At 44.2% G+C, this 22153-nt stretch overlaps 1 protein-coding gene across 2 annotated transcripts in view; it reads right to left on the bottom strand.

Annotated features, from left to right (window-relative positions):
• The window catches only part of gria4a (glutamate receptor, ionotropic, AMPA 4a), a 298568-nt gene that overhangs the window by 184197 nt on the left and 92218 nt on the right, over window positions 1-22153 (bottom strand). For both annotated transcript variants that reach the window (XM_056283881.1, XM_056283882.1), the window contains exon 3: window positions 17117-17356. In XM_056283881.1, the coding sequence (XP_056139856.1) occupies window positions 17117-17356 (240 nt within the window). The remainder of the gene's footprint in view (window positions 1-17116; window positions 17357-22153) is intronic.

Genomic DNA, 22153 nt, shown 5'->3' with positions numbered 1-22153 from the left:
TGAAGGAAACATTAACGTGGAGAATTAAAGGTGCATTAGATATCACTGGTAAAGTGTGCGGGCGGGACGGTGGCGCAGTGGTTAGCGCGGCCGCCTCACAAGAAGGTCCTGGGTTCGAGCCCTGGGGTAGCTCCACCTTGGTGGGTTGTCCTCTGTGTGGAGTTTGTATGTTCTCCCCGTGTCTGCATGGGTTTCCTCCAGGGGCTCCGGTGTGTGTGTGTGAAAATAAAGAAATTCCTTTACGCATATATGTGGAGGGGAAACACTTGGCACCCAGCCCCTGACATTTTGGAGTTTGAAACAAATTTGAAAGCAACTTAATCATCCAGCACATAACAACATTGAAATACTGTGAAAGATAAGTTCATTCTGTTGTGACTGATACTCTGATCAATGCAGTTATTCATATGATTTTAGTTGTGACTGACTGTATGATTAATATTCTCCACATCTGGGAACAGGCGGAGGGAGCCAAGGTGGCCAGCCCACACAACACCGCATTCCAGGCAGAACTTTTTTTCGGGAACCATTTCTCAACGACCTTTTCTTCCCATAGGGACACATTTTAACAGCGCAAGAAACCCCTATTCAACCGCATGCAACCAAGCAGTTCTGGAAGCCCTTCTAGCCAGCCATGCCCTGCAGCCTGAGGAGCGAGGTCTCGGCAGTATCACTCCAGATAAGCTTTTAACAAGCAGAGAGACGTGTATTCACCATGTTTTAAAGGTGTCTTGTTTAGTGTGTCTACCTTATGGCTGGGGTACACGAGAGAATGAGATGGGATCTCAGAAGTTTACTACTGGTATTTACGTCACAAGTTATAAGCAGCCTTGTTGTGTCAGTTTCCTGAAAAGGGAACTAAGCATGTAGCAGCACCAATACGGCTGCAAAACAGCAACCATTTCAAGCCAGGCCGCCAACTTTCGATGCCGACTTGGCATAAGATAGTTTTGATCAGTCTTGGTCTATCTCATCTTTAGCGAGAGATGCATGTAGAATTTAATAGCATTTATTTTTTCCCCACACATTCATGCTAGCGTGAGATAGGGCTCAAATGCATGGGTCTCACACTCAGTGTGTGAGAGTTGGGAGCCAAATGCTAATATGCAAAGTAATTCAAATGTATAACTTTGCTAGTACTTCCCATAATGTTAAGGTTGCTATATTTTGATTTTGTACCTGTCAGGCAAAATGAGGAGAAATATACACACCAATCAGTCAAAACATTAAAACCACCTGCCCAATATTGCGTAGGTCCCCCTCGTGCCACCAAAACAGCTCTGACCCGTTGAGGCATGGACTCCACAAGACCTCTGAAGGTGTCCTCTGGTATCTGGCGCCAAGACGTTAGCTGCAGATCCTTTAAGTCCCGTAAGTTTCAAAGTGAGGCCTCCATGGATTAGACTTGTTTTTCCAGCACATCCCACAGATGCTCTATCGGATAGCGATTTGGGGAATTTGGAAGCCAAAGCAACCCCTTGAAGTCTTTGTCATGTTCCTCAAACCCTTCCTGAACAATGTGTGTAGTGTGGCAGGGTGCATCATCCTGCTGAAAGACGCCACTGCCATCAGGGAATACCGTTGTCATGAAGGGGTGTACTTGATCTGCGATGATGTTTAGGTAGGTGGTATGTGTAAAAGTAACATCCACATGAATGCCAGCACCCAAGGTTTCCCAGCAGAACATTGCCCGGAGCATCACACTGCCTCCACTGACTTGCCTTCTTCCCATAGTGCATCCTGGTGTAATTTCTTCCCCAGGTAAATGACGCAAACACACCATGTGATGTGAAAGAAAATGGGATTTATCAGACCAGGCCACCTTCTTCCACTGCTCCATGGTCCAGTTCTGACACTCACATGCCCATTGTAGGCACTTTCAGTGATGGACAGGGGTCATCATGGGCACTCTGAAAGGTCTGTGGCTACGCAGCCCATACGTAGCAAGCTGTGATGCACTGTGTTCGGACACCTGTCTATCATAGCCAGCATTAGCTTTTTCAGCAATTTTGGCTATAGTAGCTCTTCTGTGGGATCGGACCAGACGGACAAGCCTTTGCTCCGCACACGCTTCGGTGACACTTGGGCACCCATGACACTGTCACCAGTTCACCGGTTGCCCTTCCTTGGACCATTTTTGGTAGATACTGACCACTGCATACCAGGAACATCACACAAGACCTGTCGTTGTGGAGATGCTCTGACCAGTCATCAAGCCATCACAATTTGGCCCTTGTCAAAGTCACTCAAATCCTTATGCTTGCCTATTTTTCCTGCTTCCAACACATCAACTTCAAGAACCGACTGCCCACTTGCTGCCTAATATATCCCACCCCTTGACAGGTGCCATTATAACGAGATAATCAATGTTATTCACGTATTTCTCAGTGGTTTTAACATTTTGCCTGATTGGTGTAACTTCCTATTTTGGTCAAGTCAAGTAGTGAGAGAAGGGAGAGTGGTGTGGAAAGGGGGATGCAGGATGACAGTGAGAAAGAGACAGAATAAGACAGTAAAGGAGAAGAGCACCCAGTGAGCACTTGAGGAAGTGGGCTTGCAGGTACAGCACACCACCCACCTTATGCATTTAGCTACAATACCTTTAGGATTCTGCTTAAAACAGATGATGGAGAATATAAGAAGAAGATACTTTATTGTCACTGTGCATCCATACAATGAAAGTCATTCTCTGCATTTAACCCATCCTCTATACACACACTAGAAACAGTGAGCATCCATGTACACTAAGTGCAGCACCTGGGGACCACCTCCAGTTCTTTGTCATTGCCTTGGTCAAGGGTGCAGGCAGGAGTATTAAAGCCACTTCACTGAAAACAATGTGGCTTTAATACTCCAGGCAGGAGTATTAACCTTAACATGCATCTCTTTGATGGTGGGAAGAAATTGGAGCAATCCCACGCAGACACAGGAAGAACATGCAAACTCCACAGAGAAAGGGCCTGGGACGACCTGGGGTTCTAACCCAGGACCTTCTTGCTGGGAGGCAACAGTGCTAACCACTGGGCCAATATAAAGCCAATACAAGTCAGGCAAGTAAAAAAGTTAATCGACTTAAAACCTGGCATGATGGCGATTTTAACTTATGTGTCTTTACCAACAGATGATAGACTTACCCATTCAGTGACAGTGACAGTGATGGCAGAGGACAGCCCCCCAAAGCGTGATCACCAAAGTGGATGTCAAGGTATGTTACAGTATGCCAACCACAAGCCACTAGTTACTGCAGTACTACTGTTTGTATTGTATCTGTTTGTCTCAGTTGTGCCGCCTCTGTTTGGGTGGCACAGTGGTTAGCACTATCGCCTCCCAGCAAGAAGGTCCTGGGTTCAAACCCCGGGGTTGTCCAACCTTGGGGGTTGTCCAACCTTGGGGGTTGTCCTCTGTGTGGAGTTTGCATGTTCTCCCTGTGTCTGCGGTGGGTTTTCTGTGGGTGCTCCAGTTTTCCCCACCATCAAAAACGCATACATGTTAGGGTTAATACTCCCGTCTGTGCCCTTGACTAAGGCATGGAACGACCAAGTGGAGTTGGTCCTCGGGTGCTGCACGGCGGCTGCCCACTGCTCCTAGCTACACAGCTAGCATGGATTAAATGCAGAGGGTAATTTCCCTACGTGGATCATTAAAGTATATCAAAATAAAAAAAATTAAAAAATTAAATAAAAAAAATATATCAAATGATGACAGTTCAAGAAACCAATTACAAAAATGTGGTCCGCACTTGTGACATCAGACCAAGTTACTGTTATTATTTTAACTTGTGTATCTCAATTGACAGATAAAAGACTTCATGTGCGTCAAGGGAACAACAGGATATAGAGAAATCTGAGAGTGAAGTGGAACGGTGTTGAATGTGAGAATTTTGATTTTTTTTTATTATGATACAATAGGGTATTCAATAATGTAATAATCAGTAAGTTTGATGTGAATGTGAAGAAAGAATGTGGTGTGTGTGGTGTGGGAGTGGAAACATTTATCCATGAGTTTGTTGAATGTTGTGAGCTGGAGGGATACATGATGAAAATGAAAGAATTAATAAGTAGATGTTGGACAGGTGGGTTTGTTGAAGGAATGGAATGGAGAGAACTGTGGTTGTTTGGGGTGGCTGGCAAAGTGAACGGATGTAATGTTAATTTATTACATTATGTTTTAAGCTATGCAAGGTTTGCTGTCAAGCTAAGGAGGAATATAGCCCTTTACGAAAAGAGGAAAGCTGAAGTATGGAATATTTTTAGGAGTATAATGGAAAGAGATGTTAATATGTTGTATGGTTATGTTGGAGAAGAAGAGTTTGTTGGTAGATTTGTGGAGGGGAGCACTTTTGTTGTGATTGGGGAAGGAGGGAGGGTAATGTTGGATTTTGGTTAAACGTGTATTTTTTGTTTGATTTCTTTGATTTGATGGGGGGTCTGTAGGCTGGAAGCTATGCCAAGGCCTACAAGTTACCTCACTATTTTCTGTTTTGACTACTTGTGTTGTAATCTTTGAATCTGTAGATTATGATGGATTTGTGAAATGTTTTATTTCCCTATTGATTTGGTATATGTGTTGTATTTTTAATGTTTTTTTCTATAGAATAAAAGAGGGGAAAAAGAGAAATACCCTGACCAGAGTGGGTCACCAGGTATGACTCACACTCATACACTTGCATAAATTACATATATAGCAAAATTGAAATGACTTATATTTTTTTTCTTGTTTTAGACATCTCCAGTTCTCGAACTGAAGCACCAGTCCAGCCACAGCTTACAGTATCTCAAGAAAAGTCATGGGAGACAGGTGAAGCAACTTTAAGGTCTTATGGTGTTCCCATCACAAGTGTACTGAATACTCTCAGGGCAAGGACACTGTCCATTGTTATGCCTGCAAGCACTTTGGCTTTCCAAACACTAAATCAGTTTTCACTCCAATATAGGCTTTAAAAACTGGAAAAAGGCTATGTTCAAAGATGGAGGCTTCTCTTCCCATGTCAAGTCTGAAGGACACATCAATGCTGCGTTAGCATGGAAAATCTTTGAGAAAGAAGAAAAAAAACAGACATCTTTGATGAATAAACTGTCACAAGAGCACACAAAACAGATACAGGAAAACCGTGATCATATCAATAGTCAAGCTGAAGTTTTACTGTTAACTGCTACACAAAACATGGCACATAGGGAGACAATGGACTCAGACAGCAATGGAAACATTCTTGCTATATTAGAGATTCTTGGTAACCACTACACAGTTCCATTCTATTCCATCCATTATCCAAATCACTTATCCTGCTATCAGGGTCACGGGAGCCTATCCCAGCAGTCATTGGGTGGCAGGTGGGGAGACACCCTGGACAGGCTGCCAGGCCATCATAGGGCCGACACACACATTCAAACCTAAGGACAATTTAGTACAGCCGATTCATCTGACCTACATGTCTTTGGACTGTGTGCAAACTCCACACAGACAACGACCTGGGATGACTCCCAAGGTTGGACTACCCCGGGGCTCGAACCCAGGACCTTCTTGCTGTGAGGCGACAGCGCTAACCACTGCGCCACCGTGCCGCCACTACACAGTTGTTAAAAAGAAACTGAAGGGAGCTTGTAATGTTCAGTTATTATTGTTGCTGCAGTGTTGAGAAGGTGAAACTCAAGAATTTTACTCTCTTATACTTTTATGAGACGTAACAAATAAAGAATCTTGAATCTAATGCTAAGTATACGAGCTACCACATCCATAACAGAATGTTGGACACTTTAGCAGAAATGCCGCACTCCACCATTATCAGTGAGGTCAAGGAAAGTCAAGTTTTTGCCATTATGGCAGATGAAACCAAAGATATATTAAAATTTAAAAAGAAAAATAAGAACAAATCTATCTTTTTCTCAGGTATTCAGGGGAGCTGTAAAAGAGAACTTGTTGCACTTCGAGGCTGCAGAGCAGCTTAATGCTGCAGGGTTGGTGGGCAAAATAATACATATCCTTGAGAGATACAGACTGGAATATAGACACAGTTTAGTTGGACAATTCCATGGCAACACATCTGTAATGAACGGCAAGAACTCTGGCATTCAGGCTTGTGTAAGGAGGTGGCAAAGTAGGCCTTCTATGTCCACTGTAATACTCATGGCCTTAATCTGGTTCTTGCTGACACTGTCAAAGCAGTCCCAGAAGTTGAATGCTTCTTTTCCGTCATGCAAAAACTATACATGTTTATATCTGGGTCTTACGTTCATACAAAGTGGCTCAACAAGCAAAAAGAAATATATGATGGGCACCAAGAGAACTGCAAAAGCTAGGTGACACAAGGTGGGACTGTCGACACTCAGATTATTCTTGATAGATAGCCTGCTATTATATGTGTCCTTGAAGAAATAGATAAAGAAAAGTGTGGTCATAGGTCACTTGAAGCACGAGCCCTGCTAGCTCAAATGGACCTGCAGTTTACAGGACTTCTGGTCACTCTGACTAGGCTTTTGATGACGCAAGATGCCTTTCTGATGATCTCTAGTCTTCAAACCTTGATTTAGGTTTACCTGTGGATTAAGTTGAAGCTCTTGTATGGACTCTTAAAGACTGTAGGGACGAAACCTACTTTGAAGAGCTCTAGAAACAAGTGGTACATACTGCTGAACAATGCAATATTGACACAGAACCTGCACCTGAAAGAAAGAAAATGCAAAACAAAAGGCTGGATGGACATAGTGTGACATCTCAACTAGGTGAGCGTCCTGAGCAGAACAAGGGAACTTTTCGTGCAGGGATATTTTACCCTGCCCTTGATAATATGCTCACTGACATCAACAGATGGTTCTCTAAACCAAACTGTGAAGTAATGAAGGATATTCAAGCCTTAAATCTCACAAATGCTGCATTTTGTGATGAGGAAGCTCTGTTTTCCTTTGCATCTATTTATGAATGCAACATCGCATACATGCACAGTTGAACTCACAAAATTCAGTCAGCGATAGCATGACGTGTTTCATGAACTCTTTAGATTGTGCAAAGTAGTGGTCACCGTATCTGTGAGTACAGTAGCATGTGAGCATGTGAAAGGAGCTTTTCAGTACCCAATCTCATTAAAGCTTACTTGAGACGGACGACAACAACGGATGATGACAGATTGAGCAACCTGGGTGTTTTGAGTGTGGAGTCTAGATGAGCCAAGTTCCTTGACTCAGATGAATTTTTGAACCAGTCTGCCTTGAAATCACAGCAACCACAGAATATGATTTTTGTAAATTAGTTTGACATAAGCATCTTACGTGGAATTTATCTTATGAGATTTATAACCAATTAAAAAAGCATAACTTAAACAACCATTACAGATTTTTTTAATCAATTGAGGTTTGCATAAAAAAGCTTATATATGAGTTCCCGTGGTGTACTTCTACATGGCAATCACTGTTGCCTGCATAAACAAATGATGAGTGACAAAAAAAAGAAAGAAGATTATTTGGCCTACAGCAATTTGCCACCCAGAAAAAAAATAGTTAGACATCAGTGTCTGTGCCCCACAATGTGAGTGATGGTCTCAGCCGGCCCACTCCTATAAAAATTGTCTGGTTCCACCACTGCATGAGGATGTTTGTCATCAAGGTAACAGATGGGGTGGAACTGAGAGAAAAACTCAATAACTGCAGATATAATCCTTTAACATGGTGGTTTTCAATCGGGTCTTCGGGGAACCACAGTAAACCTAATTTTCTATTTCTCCTGGTAGTAAATTACATTCACCAGTGTGTCAGGTGTCAGCCATCTAATCTGTAAACGCTTTCTGTGAACAAACACAACCCTAGATTTTCCAAAAATGTTGGATGGCCTCCATCCAAAGATCATATCGCCTCTCTCTGGCCTAGATGTATGGCCAGCTTGTAGTTCAGCTAACTTGTTGACACACTATAATCCTATTCCTACTATTCCTAGGAAAATTGATATAATATTGCACAACAATCTATATCTTTGATCCTCTTCCGCACTGCTTCCGCTTCCACTTCCGGTGTGGGAAGATGGCGGCACGAATTCACGTTTGCGGCGGCCTCACCCAGTACTGTCCGTGCAGTGTGTTTGTCCACATTTGCGTTTAAGTTTTGTCTTCGTTTGATGGCTGGGAAAGCTGGCGTTGGATCGGCTGAGGGAGCTTGGTCTGCTGCGTCCAGTGGGCCAAAGGACCACGGCCCCTGCCTTGAGCTGTGCCCAAGGAGGAAGGACCGAGGGCGGTCTGACAGGTCATGGAAGCAGGGCAGCCTAAGCTAACTGCTAACCCATGCAGACCGGCAGTTCCAACAGTCATCCTGGCTGGCATTCGTTCTCTTGGACAGTGATTTTTTTATTTTATTATTATTTTAGTTTGGATATATGTGAGGGCGGCATGGTGGCACAGTGGTTAGCGCAGTCGTCTCACAGCAAGAAGATTCTGGGTTCGAGCCCCGGGGTAGTCCATCCTTGGGGGTTGACCCGGGTCATCCACTGTGTGGAGTTTGCATGTTCTCCCCATGTCTGCGTGGGTTTCCTCCGGGGGCTCCAGTTTCCTCCCACAATCCAAAGACATGTAGGTCAGGTGAATCGGCCATACTAAATTGCCCCTAGGTGTGAATGTGTGCGCGTGCGCATGTGTGTGTGTGTGTATGTCAGCTCTGTGATGGCCTGGCGGCCTGTCCAGAGTGTCTCCCCGCTTGCCACCCAATGACTGCTGGGATAGGCTCCAGCATCTCCGCGACCCTGACAGCAGGACAAGCGGTTTGGATAATGGATGGATAATGGATGGATGGATGATTCCTCTAGGAGATCATGGGAACTGTTGACTCCAGTTTACTGACCATTGGGAATGAGTCCCTTATTTCCTTCCCTTATTTTAAGCTTGGTTGTCTTCCACCTCTTTTAAAGGAGCCTCAAAAAGTTGGTCTTAAAGCAACTTTTAAAGGTGGTAGAGTATATCAATGAAGTTTCAGTTTGGTTTCTGAAAACAGCATTTTACAGAAACTGCTCCTCTGACAGTCACTAATGATATCTGCTGCATTCATAGATCATGAGTCTCTGGTTAACAGGCTTAGGCAATGGGTTGGCATATCTGCACTTCACTTTTTTTTCTAAATCTGTGAAATAGAAAATATCCTGTCACTGCTCTCACTGTATATGCTGCCATTTGGTCACTTTATAGGGTTTTCAGTATCTCTCACTGTTTCGCTGATGACAAAACTGGTAAACAGCTTGGCTTCAGCTTTCTGGCTATTCTAAATTATTGCCTTGATGTTGTCAAGGGCTGGATGTCCATTTTCTCCAGACAAATGTTGACAACGAAAGTCTTATAATATGTAGTATTTTACTTACAAGTATTTTAGTATTGTATTGTGAAGTACTTTCAAATGGAAAGCCTATATTTGCTCTCCTACCAATGCATCCCAAAAAAATGCATGTTTGGGATGCATCCCAAAAAATATGCGTTTTGGGATGCATCCCAAACATGCATTTTTTGGGATGCATCCCAAAAAACATGCTCTCCTACCAATGCATCCCAAAAAAATGCATGTTTGGGATGCATTGGTAGGAGAGCATGTTTTTTGGGATGCATCCCAAAAAATGCATGTTTGGGATGCATCCCAAAACGCATATTTTTTGGGATGCATCCCAAAAAACATGCTCTCCTACCAATGCATCCCAAAATCTCAAAGAAACGGAAGACGGAATACCTATGCGTGAATGAGAAGGAGGACAGTGGAATGGTCAGGATGCAAGGAGTGGAGGTGACGAAGGCATATGGGTTTAAATACTTGGGGTCAACTGTCCAAAGTAACGGGGAGTGCAAAAGAGAGGTGAAGAAGAGAGTGCAGGCAGGGTGGAGTGGGTGGAGAAGAGTGTCAGGAGTGATTTGCGACAGAAGGGTACCAGCAAGAGTTAAAGGGAAGGTTTACAAGATGGTTGTGAGACCAACTATGTTATATGGTTTGGAGACAGTGGCACTGATGAAAAGACAGGAGGCGGAGCTGGAGGTGGCAGAGTCGAAGATGCTAGGATTTTCAGTGGGAGTGACGAAGAAGGACAGGATTAGGAACGATTATATTAGAGGGACCGCTCAGGTTGGACGGTTTGGAGACAAAGCAAGAGAGGCAAGATTGAGATGGCTTGGACATGTGTGGAGGAGAGATGCTGGGTATATTGGGAGAAGGATGCTGAATATGGAGCTGCCAGGGAAGAGGAGAAGAGGAAGGCCAAAGAGGAGGTTTATGGATGTGGTGAGGGAAGACATGCAGATGGCTGGTGTGACAGAGGAAGATGCAGAAGACAGGAAGAAATGGAAACGGATGATCCGCTGTGGCGACCCCTAACAGGAGCAGCCAGAAGTAGTAGTAGATTGTGAAGCACTTAAGAATTATGGTTGAAAAAGGTACAATGAAAATAAAGCTTTACTTACTAACTGTGGGCAGATATACCTGGCTTTTAAGTTTGGAATAGATGGTGTTGTGCATTGTTGCTTGCTGTATCTACCTGTTTTTTGTAAAGACCCGTGAGAATCTAACCCTGATTTATGCAAATATGCTTGGCTGAACTTGGTATGTCTGTATGCAAATGGCACATTTGACAGAGATATATACACATTATGCACACACACAAAAAAAAACACATTCACAGACACTGCAGTAATGCCAACTCTCACCATTTTTTTTATACTTTAGTGGAAGGCAGCTATTTACTGCTTGAGTTGAAACAAACAGTACATCTAAACCCCCTGTAATCACTTTGTGTGTGTGTGTGTGTGTGTGTGTGTTCGAGTGAAAGAAGTACCATGACATTTGTGTGTGTTTGGAAGCATCTAAATGGAGGGACTGCCTCTGCATCTGTGAGTGACAGCTGCTCCAGCTTTCAGTCTTCACAAGAAGCACAGTAAATGTAAATGTTTCTGTTTTTCTGCACCTTTAGAGTGGGAATGTACTATGTGAGTGTTTGTGCCTTTGTGTTTTCCTTGTGTATGTGTGTTACTTCCTCTGTACTGGTTGCCCTTAATATGTGCAGACATGCATTAATGTTAATATGTTGACCTGTCTGTGCGTGTGCGTGGGTGTATATATATGTGTGTTTTAGCATGTGCATGCTCATTTGCAAGTGTATGTTCATATTTGTCGGCATGCATCTTCTGTATGCTTACAGATACATTTTTGCATTCATCCACTGGCGTGCACGCTTGTGTGCATTATATGTTGATTGTTGTGAGCGTGTGCAAACATGTGTGTGTGTGTGTGTGTGTGTGTGTGTGTGTGTGTGTGTGTGTATTTGAATGTGTGTACCCCGGCAGGCAGTCTGTGGAGCAGAGCAGAGCAGCGAGCATAAAACAGATCACAGTGTTACTGCCCATTTTCCAGCACATTACCAGCAGCAGGGCCTGATGGGAGCCCATAATGAAGGGCCCTGCCTCAGCCAAGTTACGGGTGAGTGAGGTCAAAACCCTATATATTCACTCCTGCCTCTATTTCTTCTTTTCATCCCATCTCTTTTCACGCATTCCCTTTGTCACTCCTCTAAAGTCTGTCCCTTTCCCTCCCCCTCCTTCCTTCCTTCCTTCTTGCCCCGCCCCTTTTCCCCTCTTTCTGTGTGCATCTCAGATGGAGGTCATCTTCCTGCTGCCTTGCTGTCAAGTGAGTCAGTAGTGTCCTTAGGTGGCGGCGCTTTCGCATCAAGGTACCGAGACAGGGAGCCGGTTTTAGACGGGCCTCTGAGGCAGCAGTGCGTCACCGTGTTGCTAAGATACCGACCGTCAACGGCTGTCGTTACTGACACCTACGGGTCAGTGCGTTTTCTCTAATAGGAACATGACCCTGAGTGTTAAAACGGAAAATAATGAAATCATCACGCTGTTGATAATACTCCGCAAAACGGATATGCAGCATGTGAAAGGCCTGCTCGCCGGTGGCACTGGATGTGAATGCCAAGCGCTCGCTAGCCACCCAGGTTTCTTAAGGAAGATGTTTGTTTTGTTCTTTCTCCTCTCTCTCTATTCAATTGGTTTGTAATTTCATGCGGTCAAGATGAGAAACTCTCATTACACTTACCGGCTCTATAATTCCAAGAAATAGCCTAAAGATAAGATGAGTTTTAGAGGTTTGAAATGCAGTTTCTATGATTTTTTTTCTGCAACACCATTAATAATTTTTATTTTTACAGCACTTTTCTAAAACAATATTACAAAGTGCTTTACAAAGAAATAGAACCAGACAAGGCAAAAATAAGAGTAAGACCAAATAAAAACAGTGTAAATACAAACAAATATCAACCATTTGCAGAAGCTTTCATAAGAAGACAAGTTTTGAGACGAGGTTTAAAAGAAGCTAGAGACTTGGTTAGTCTTAGTTCAAGAGGAAGAGGGGTCCATAGTGTGGGGGCTCTAACAGCAAAAGCCCCACCGCCCTTTGTGACAAACCGAGACCTGTGAATAACCAGCAGCGCTCCACCTGCGGGTCTTGATGGTCGAGGGGGCATACACCAGGTCAGTAAATCAAGCTACAGTGCAAATGTTAACACAATGACTTGTATTACTACTGTCTAGCACAGGGGTGGGTAACCAGGGGCCATGGAGAGCCATGTGTATGCAGGTTTTCATTCCAGCCGGACTCCACACCAGGTGACGTCACTGATACATTCCTCCTCTTTGGTTGAAGGGTTGCTAATCAGTGACCTCACCTGGTGTGGAGTCCGGCTGGAAGGAAAACCTGCATACACATGGCTCTCCATGGCCCCTGGCTACCCACCCCTGGTCTAGCACGTTGAGATTGTCCTCGACAATGAAAGGTGCTATGCAAAAAAATGTGTTATGACATGTCCGTCTGTGCTGCCTTCAAACACCAGCAGAATGCAGACACCTTACTTAGCAGGCAGAGTTTTATGCAAACACTCGACTGGGACACGACTTGATGCCATTCCATTATCCAAGCCGCTTATTCGAAGTCGGGTCACGGGATGCTGGAACCTATCCCAGCAGTCACTGGGCGGCAGGCGGGGACACACCCTTGGAGAGGCCGCCAGTCCATCACAGGGCCCACACATTCACACCTAGGGACAATTCAGTATGGCCGATACACCTGACCTACATGTCTCTGGACTGCGGGAGGAAACTGGAGCACCCGGGGGAAACCCACGCAGACACGGGGAGAACATGCAAACGCCACACAGAGGACGACCCGGGACGACCCCCAAGGTTGGACAACCCCGGGGTTCGAACCCAGGACCTGCTTGTTGTGAGGCGACCGTGCTAACCACTGCGCCAGCATGCAGCATGACTTGATGTGTTCCTGCTTTAATGTTAATTCCCCTTACCTATCATAGCCAAACAACTTACTGCTCTTATGCCCATTTTTGAACCATTTCAGTCTTTACAGCTTCTCACTCTACTGAAACAACACTCATAAGTCTTAAATAATCATCTTGTAACGGATACTGACTCCGCCTCACTGTACTGCAGCATTTGACACTACTGACCATGGCAAACTCCTAAAGGATTATAATAGGATAACTCTGCTTTTTCATATCCTGAGTCATATTTTTTTTGTTTTTGCAGCTGTGCATATTGCCATTAGGCTCTTCAACTCTTCCCAACGGGCGCCAGGGGGAAGTTGAGTACTGGGCCTGATGCTGGTTGAATTTTACTCGCTTTGCTTATTATGCACATCCGGTCACTTTATTTAATGTCATTGCACTGTATCATTTTGCACTGTGGAAATATTAATCCACTGCGTCTAGAATCCCCATATGCACAGCACCTTGTATCTCCCGCATTAGAATATCATGTTCATGTAAACTGCAGTTACTCTAGACAGGTTAATTTTTATTGTGTATACTGCTAACTTTTATTGTGTGTATTTAATTAATTGTGTGTCGCATTAAGCTACTGGATGTCTAAATTTCCTTCAGGATCAATAAAGTATCTATCTATCTATCTATCTATCTATCTATCTATCTATCTATCTATCTATCTATCTATCTATCTATCTATCTATCTATCTATCTATCTATCTATCTATCTATCTATCTATCTATCTATTGGTTATGATATCATTTTACTAACAGAATACACTAAGGAGAGCTTAGACATGGACCACCCACAGACTCAGCTGAACATCGTCTTACACGGCAAATGAATATGAGCATCAGACATGTTTAAACAAGCCCAATTAACCCAGTTATAACAAACCATGTATTTGGAAGGGAAAACTAAAGTGAATCTTAAACGTTTTTATCCAAAATGTCCTTTATAATGGCCCATCGCGCTGCTGACAAGTGCAACTACGAAGTCCTATGGGAAACCATATATACAATCTAACTGTAGGATTTTTGTCATCGTTGTTTTTGAAAGGACAGGTTTCAGACTCATATTTAATGGCCCCAAAAGATGCCCTTGTAAAGCCGTGTCTAGCAATGCTGCTGTGTCCAAGATCTCCACCATGAGGCCAGTGAGTATCATAACCAATATGTGCAATGGCCAAGGCAAAACTAAACTGGAGTTATCCTCTACGAGCTGTGTGGGCCCTCTGCATCGGCTCTTTCTTGGTAAACATCCCATCTATCTGAGACAACTCAGTAGGTAATGACCCAGACAACCCAGACCACAGGGAGACTGGCAAAGAGCAGAGTGCACACATGTCACGAATTCCTTGCCACAGGGACTAAAATACAGGTCACACATGAGGCCCCAGATCCCAACGTGGAGTTTAAGAGTTACTCTGTTTGTATGTATGTCAGTGTGTGTGTGTGTGTGTGTGTGTGTGTGCGTGTGTGTGTGTATGTGTGTGTGTGTGTATGTGTATGATAACATGCAAAGCATTCCCATGGTAGTTGTCCGGGGCCGAAGGCGCCAGCTGTGCTTGTTCCACTTACATAGACACAAAGCATGCTGGGAGCGAGGGCTAAATTGAGGTGAGCACTGAGTTCAGCCCAAACCCTAATTGGAGGCCAACTGAAGGTGAACTTTCTACCTCAGCAAAAAAGACCTCGTCCTAACGTCAACAAGACTGCTTGAAATACAAATTTTCCGGTTCCAATGTTTGTTGTTTTTCCTAAAGGAAGGGTAAATCATGGCCAAACGTGGGTTCAAATTGAGGATTTTATAATTCAGATGAATAGTGATTAGTTTTCTTTTTTGGAGGGGGGGATTTCCCCCCCCTTTTTCTCCCCAGTTGTACCTGGCAATTTACCCCACTGTTCCGAGTTGTCCCGGTCATTGCTCCACCCCCTCTGCCGAGCCGGGGAGGGCTGCAGACTACCACATCCTATCCCCCAATACATGTGGAGTCGCCAGCTGCTTCTTTTCCCCTGACAGTGAGGAGTTTCGCCAGGGGGATGTAGCACGTGGGAGGATCACGCTATTCCCCCAGTTCCCCATCCCTCATGACCAGAGGAGGCGCTAGAACACCAACCAGGACACATACCTCTATCCGACTTCCCACATGCAGACACGGCCAATTGTGCCTGTAGGGATGCCCGACCAAGCCGGAGGTAACACGGGAATTCCAACCGACGATCCTCATGTTGGTAGGCAACGGAATAGACCACTACACTACCCAGATGCCCCACTGATTAGTTTTCTAACAGAAACCAAATAATGGACAATTTTTTATACAAAATAATGATGCTATCGAGTAATTTAGGCATCTAATCTTTGATTTTCTATCATTTTGGATTAAGACGCCACAGATCTATCCAGTCAGCTAGTGTCATCACAGTAGAACAGTATCATAAATTACTCTACGTCTTAACAACTAAAATACAGCTTCACGTCGTGAACTCGACCAGATGCAAACAGATGGAAACTAGGAAAATATAATCTTAAAATGTGTTCTCACTTATTCCAGTGATACTGAACGTTATCATCTACCCTTTGAAAATCCCCAAATCTGTCTCCAAAATCACCTGGCATGGGCTTACTGTCCTTTTTAGGCCCCAGCCTTCTGCTATGAAGAATACTTATTTAGGCAACGCTATGAGATGTTATTGTAACCCGTAGTCTAATTTTCAATTGCTGTTTAAAGCAGCTGATATTTTTTTACAGCACTCCACCTGTCTTTCAGTCAGTTAAGTCCAGTAAATGGAAAGGTTGTGTTTCATTACCTTATATTTGATTAACTTAAGTACACATCAGTTAGATGGTCATCTGTAAAAAAAACTAGTCTTTGATTAAAGTAATGAATGAAAATGAAAGCCATTTTATCTGACATTGTATTCTTACAATGCATTTTGCTCTCTGCATTTAACCCATCCTATTGTATAGGAGCAGTGGGCAGCTGCAGCACCCGGGGACCAACTCCAGTTCTTCTTTCTATTGCCTTGCTCAGGGGTACAGACGGGAGTATTAACCCTAACATGCATGTCTTTTTGATGGTGGGAGGAAACTGGAGCACCCGGAGGAAACCCACGCAGACACGGGGAGAACATGCAAACTCCACACAGAAGGGACCTGGGACTGCCTGGGGTTTGAACCCAAGGCCTTCTTGCTGTGAGGCAAAAGTGCTAACCACTGGGCCACCATTCCGCCAAATATGTGCCATCATATATATATATATATATATATATATATATATATATATATATATACACATAACTTTGTTGAAAGAAACACTCAATGGTAGGAAAAGTGCTCAGCAAATAAGGAGCAAAAATAATCCAGTGAGTCAAGTAAATTCTTTATGAGACAGTACAAGCCTGTTCCATGCCATAAGCAATCATCACCTGTCAATAAAGCTACGCATGAAACAGGCTTGTATTGCTATGAATTGAAGTTTTTTTTCCTACATAAACGGGGAAAAGTCCTACCTGAGCTTCCTTATTTCAAATCTTTCAAATCAAAAAACATCGGTTGCTCCGGTCTCTTATTTGCGTCAGTGTAGGGTAGATAACCACTATCCCCTAGAAAGCACCATTACCGTACGCTGACACGGGTCTTCCGTTATTTCCCTCTTTTCCTTTTGTTCAATGGGCGAATATTTTGCCATTGGGGAACTGGCCTCTCTGTATACAGTGAGCTTTGTGCTCATCACTAGCTACACAGATCACAGCTAGGACGGCTTAATTTGCAGGAACTGAATTTCCCCAAGGGGATTAATAAAGGACACGTAATTAATAATCACAGTATATTTACCTCTGTCGGTGTCGTACAGAAATACAAAGCGGTTCCAGTCGTAATGGTCCAGCAGCGACAGCAGGGCCCCCCTGATGGAGGGCCGCAGTTGCAGGGTGAACTGCCCCTCTCCCTCGGTGGGGAAGCTGGGCGTCACCAGGCTGATGTGCAGCGCCCCGCAGAACGACGTCAGCGTGTTCACCGAGCGCTTGTCGTACAGGCCGAAGATGGCGAAGACCCCCCGCGAGTACTGGGAACAGACTGGTGTAGTGTTGGGTGGGGTAGGGGGGAGAGAAGAGAGAGGAGTGGGATTGTGACGAGGAGATGCATTGGCAGGGGAGCAAAGTTGCAGAGTTGAAGGTGTGATGGGGCAAGAAGGAGCACGACAGATCCCAAAGGACGAGTAACGAGGGAATGTGAGCGGGATGGAAAAGAGAGAGAGAGAGGGAAAAAGAGAGAGGGAGAGAGAGAGAGAGAGAAGTCAGTGACATTGTTGTTTTGTTCAAACATTCATTTGGTCAATGTGCAGAATGTGAAAATAAGATAAAGAAAGGGGGAGGGGGAAGAAAGGGGGCGGGGGAAGCGAGGGAAAGCATGAGTGGGTCCTTGATTGAATGCAATTAAGGTCCTTAAATGTATTCACATTTGGGAAACATGTCAAACATTTTAACGAGCAAAAGCTTCAGATTGTGTCTGCCACGGAGGCCCACTCCTAATTAGACCCACAAACAGCTCTCTTAGTGCAGTGTGTGTGCCTTATTTTTTTTTTTTGTGGAATTGTGTGCAAGCATCCCTTAATGTGACTTGCTTACCAGAAATACTGAAACCAAAGGTACGTGCTGCAAATGCATTACATGTCAATTCCTCTTTATAATCGCCTCATTAAGACTTTTTTTGGACTTGCGGTAGATTTACCAACAGCAAAAAATGATTTTCCCCTCCGTTACACGGTGAAACAAACACACACTCACAACTTCATACAAGCTCAGTTTCAGCCAATAACGGAATGGGTGCTAATAAAATAAATTAATAAAATGGGGGGGGAGGGGACAACCTATTAACCCTACTTGGTTGCTGTCCAAAATCCTTGTGCAGTGCTGGTGGAAATGCACAAGTGTGCACAGAACATCACAAACGCGCAGATGTACACAAACCCATTGACTCAGCCACCCACACATATGCTCACTTCAAATGAGAGGCAATTCCCCTCCACAATACTGCAGTCTTCAACCGCCTTGACACTTTCCACCACAAGCGGGAGAGCGGCTCTGACGTCCTCGGCTATCTCACTCCCACAAACTTCTCTGCTCTCCCCGATTGGAGTCCGTCATTCATCCGCGCACAGCCCGCCGAGAATTCATCTGAGCGAGGCAATCAGCGCGTGGATCGGAGAGGCCTGCACATCCCCACAAACGTGCACACAAGCAGACGTGCAAACGTACACTTGGCTTGTCCGCACACATGCACAGGTTCCTCTGTTTTCATGCATTCCTTTATTTTTCTTCTCCCTCTCTTTCTTCGGTGCTTCTCTCTCTCTTTCCTCAGACACTTCTTTCCCTTCGTCCTCACTCTCTTTGCCTTTCTCTCTCCTTCGTGTTCTGCTCCCTTCCGTCTCCCCCCCCCATCCATCCATCCGTCACCCCTTTTGTAGGATTCTGTCAGATTCTTTCAGATGAGGATATTTCAATGCTGAGCTCGAACCTGCGTCACAACTGCCCATCTAGTACTACGTCACAGTGAGGGGAACAATGAGACGCACACACACACACACACTCCTATTACCTCTCTTTTAACCCTAAATAGCCCTACCTTGCCCCTCTTCTCTTTCCTTTTGTGTTACTGCATCCGTCTTCCCCATTTTCCCCATCTTCCTTATCATCTCTCTCTCTCTCTCTCTCTCTCTCTCTCTCTCTCTCTCTCTCTCTCTCTCTCTCTCTCTCTCTCTCTCTCTCTCTCTCTCTCTCTCTGTCTTTTTCCTTTTTTGCCCCCTTCTCCGCCCCATCCTCCCCTCCTCTCCCTCCTCCGGGGACTCAGAATAATTCCATTATCAGCCATAAGCCTCAGTAGGAGTAAACACTGAGGGAGATGCAGCTTTGCTGGCTTGGCTTCTAGCAATTAAACAAAGCTGAGGCCCCTGCACCCAGGGGGCGATAAGGCAGGGATTTAGTCTCAGATTATGACAGCGGCTAAATGTCTTCAATTCAGAGAACTAGCATAGTACGTACTTAGCATGCGTCACTCAGCTGGAGCTGAGTCACGGTGCTCTCAAAGTCAACATGCGTACTGTTTCCAGAGATCACTTTTAATGGCATACAAGCATTTTGTTGGAGGCTGGGAGCCATGATGGGATGTTGAGTGTCAACGCTTGACTGTGATTTAATAATAATAATCATGAGCCTGCACAACTGTCTGCACAAGTGTGTGACGGCTGCTTTCACTTGAGCAACCAGGGCATAGCTATACTTAAACTTCAGTGAAACGTTGTTTTAAAATTACTTTAACACTTTCATTTGACTTCATAAGGTTAATTGACACCTGCTCATGTTCTGTTCACTAATTAGCAACGGATGTATTGTTCACCGGTCATATTGACCCAAGCCACCTTCGCATTTTATAGCGATACAGTTGAAATATTTATCTAAAAATACCCAATGTGTCTAATCCTTATCTCACTTATTACTAATACTAACTAATAGTAAAACCGTTTATGTTTAGTAGTTGTAATTTCAAATGGGTCATTTTGACCCAAACAGAACACCAAGGTTAAGCATTAAGTTCATTCGAAACAAACAAAAGCGAAATAAAAATCAGTAAAACACAAAGAAATTAAGGCACAGTAAGAGTACAAGGACAGAGAGAGACAGAAATGAAGACTCGGAGTCAATTCATAAAGGACTCACAAAGGATTCAAAGAATTTCTTTGACGGTAACGCCACAGTTTTTCGTATGATGTTCCACTCCTGGGATCTGAATATGAATTAAAGTGACTGAATCTTTTGGTTCAAACGTGATAAGAACAAAGAAGAAACAAACAAAGCAGTAGGACATAAAGAAAGCATTTGCATGAGTGAACTAATCTAACAATAGTGAATAGTGGTTCAATGGACAGTTGTTTACTGTCCTGAAACATCGAACTCTAACAGCGGCCTTAATGCCTCAGACTGCGTCCCAGAAACAAACCTGCAGAAATACTGATTCTGTAATGCAAAATCACACATTTTCCAATCAACACAATGCCAAAGCAATCGAAACCAAGTCAAAAACTTCAAACATCAACTCTTATTTCTGCAATAATCTCTTTCTCCTCTGTATTTCTCCCACATCTTCTTCACTCCCTTATTCTTTAAGTGTCTTCTTTATTCTTTAATATTATCTCTTAATTTCTATCCATGTCCTGTGACCTTGTCCCTGTCTCTTGCTGTTTCTGACTGTCTTTGACTCGTCCTCGCTCTCATGTCACCCATCTTCCGTCTCTGCTGCACCCTTTGCATGGGTCTCTCTCCCCGTTTCTGCATCCCTCTGTCCTTAAAAAGGTGTGATCCTACAAAGAGATGTGCCCCACAGAGGTGCTATAGCCATAAAATATGTGCTAAGCTTGCTTCATAAAGCATTAATGAGGAGCGGACGAACAGTATGTCACATGATCACCAAAGCAAACCAATCACATAAAATGGGTCTCCTGAGACCCCGTCTCTCTCTCTCTCTCTCTCTCTCTCTCTCTCTCTCTCTCTCTCTCTCTCTCTCTCTCTCTCTCTCTCTCTCTCTGCATCCACACATGGTCCTTGTTTTCTTTACACCAGTCTGAGTTTTTCACGTTCTTTCTTGGTTTCTCATAGTCTTGCTCGGTTTCTTTGCCCACCTGCTTTTATTCCGTGTTTTCCACAACTTTCTCCATGCCCCTGTCTCTGCCGCTCCCCATTATTTCAGTTCAGTTCAGATACTCTATTAACACACAACCAGTATGACACTGCCAAAGCATTTGCGCAAAACACATCTTGAACCCGTATTATTCTGTTACTCTGCATCTCTTATGTGTTGCATGTCTGTATTTTCACTGTCTAGTCTACTTCGCGCCACAGGGGGCGCTAGGGCATCGGGAATGGGGAAGCTAAATTTGTGAAACATTAAAGGTAATAAAAACAGCAGCTTTTTTAGACCAAATAAGCTTACCGTGCTGAGTGTAGAGACACATTATTTATATGCTGTCTGAAACGCGCTGCGAACCGACCCGCAGCGTTCGAATCTTTGGCGCTGAACCGCGACTCATTTAGGCGCCTCTTCACGAGGAGCCGGGACCTGGTTTATGTACTCTGCCGGGGCAGGAGAGTCTGAAGGAGCGGCGCGCTGTCTGCTCTTAACGGGCAATGGCGCGTCTTAGATGGGCTTGTTGTGCCGTTGTCTTTGAGCGCAAATTAAGTTTTGTTTTGTTTTTGGTCATTGCATCGTTATCCCCCCCCCCCTCAAAGTGCGCGCCTCAAAGGTCAACCGGTTCTCAATCAGGTCGTCAGATGTCGACGCTTTGTCCCGCCCCTCGGCGTCTGATACCAACGCCCGTCATCCGCGCTAATATTTGATGCTCAGAACTGCTCCAACCAGTGAGGCTTGATGTGAGAAATATTGTGTTGCAAAGACACTTTGTGTGGTTTATTCCAGCGTCAATACAACTATGCCTCACAGAAGTACTGCACCTATTTAGACTTGAGTGTTATTGGGGACTCAAAACTTAATGCTACTAGCTAGCAATGCCATTGATTCTGTATGGATAAGTGGTGTACCCGGTTATTTTCTTGCCCGGTGCGGGATTCGGTGCGGGATTCGATACGGAGTGTACTGCACCACAAGGCGACGCTCGGCTAAAGGGTCAGACCCGTTAGCTAGGAGCTAACGTGTCTTATTAGTAGTTTACATTAGCAATCCCATTGATTCTCTATGGGTAAGTGGTTAGCTTACACCAAGCTAAAAAAATCGATCTCTTAATTTTTAACCCATCAATCTACATGCCTGTTGTTTTTTAATTATTTATTGAGGTAAATTATCCGTTTAGGATTCAAAGACATC

Source organism: Lampris incognitus, chromosome 7 (genome assembly GCF_029633865.1).
Source record: "Lampris incognitus isolate fLamInc1 chromosome 7, fLamInc1.hap2, whole genome shotgun sequence".
Taxonomy (NCBI): domain Eukaryota; kingdom Metazoa; phylum Chordata; class Actinopteri; order Lampriformes; family Lampridae; genus Lampris; species Lampris incognitus.
This window is presented reverse-complemented; position numbering and strand designations above follow the sequence as displayed.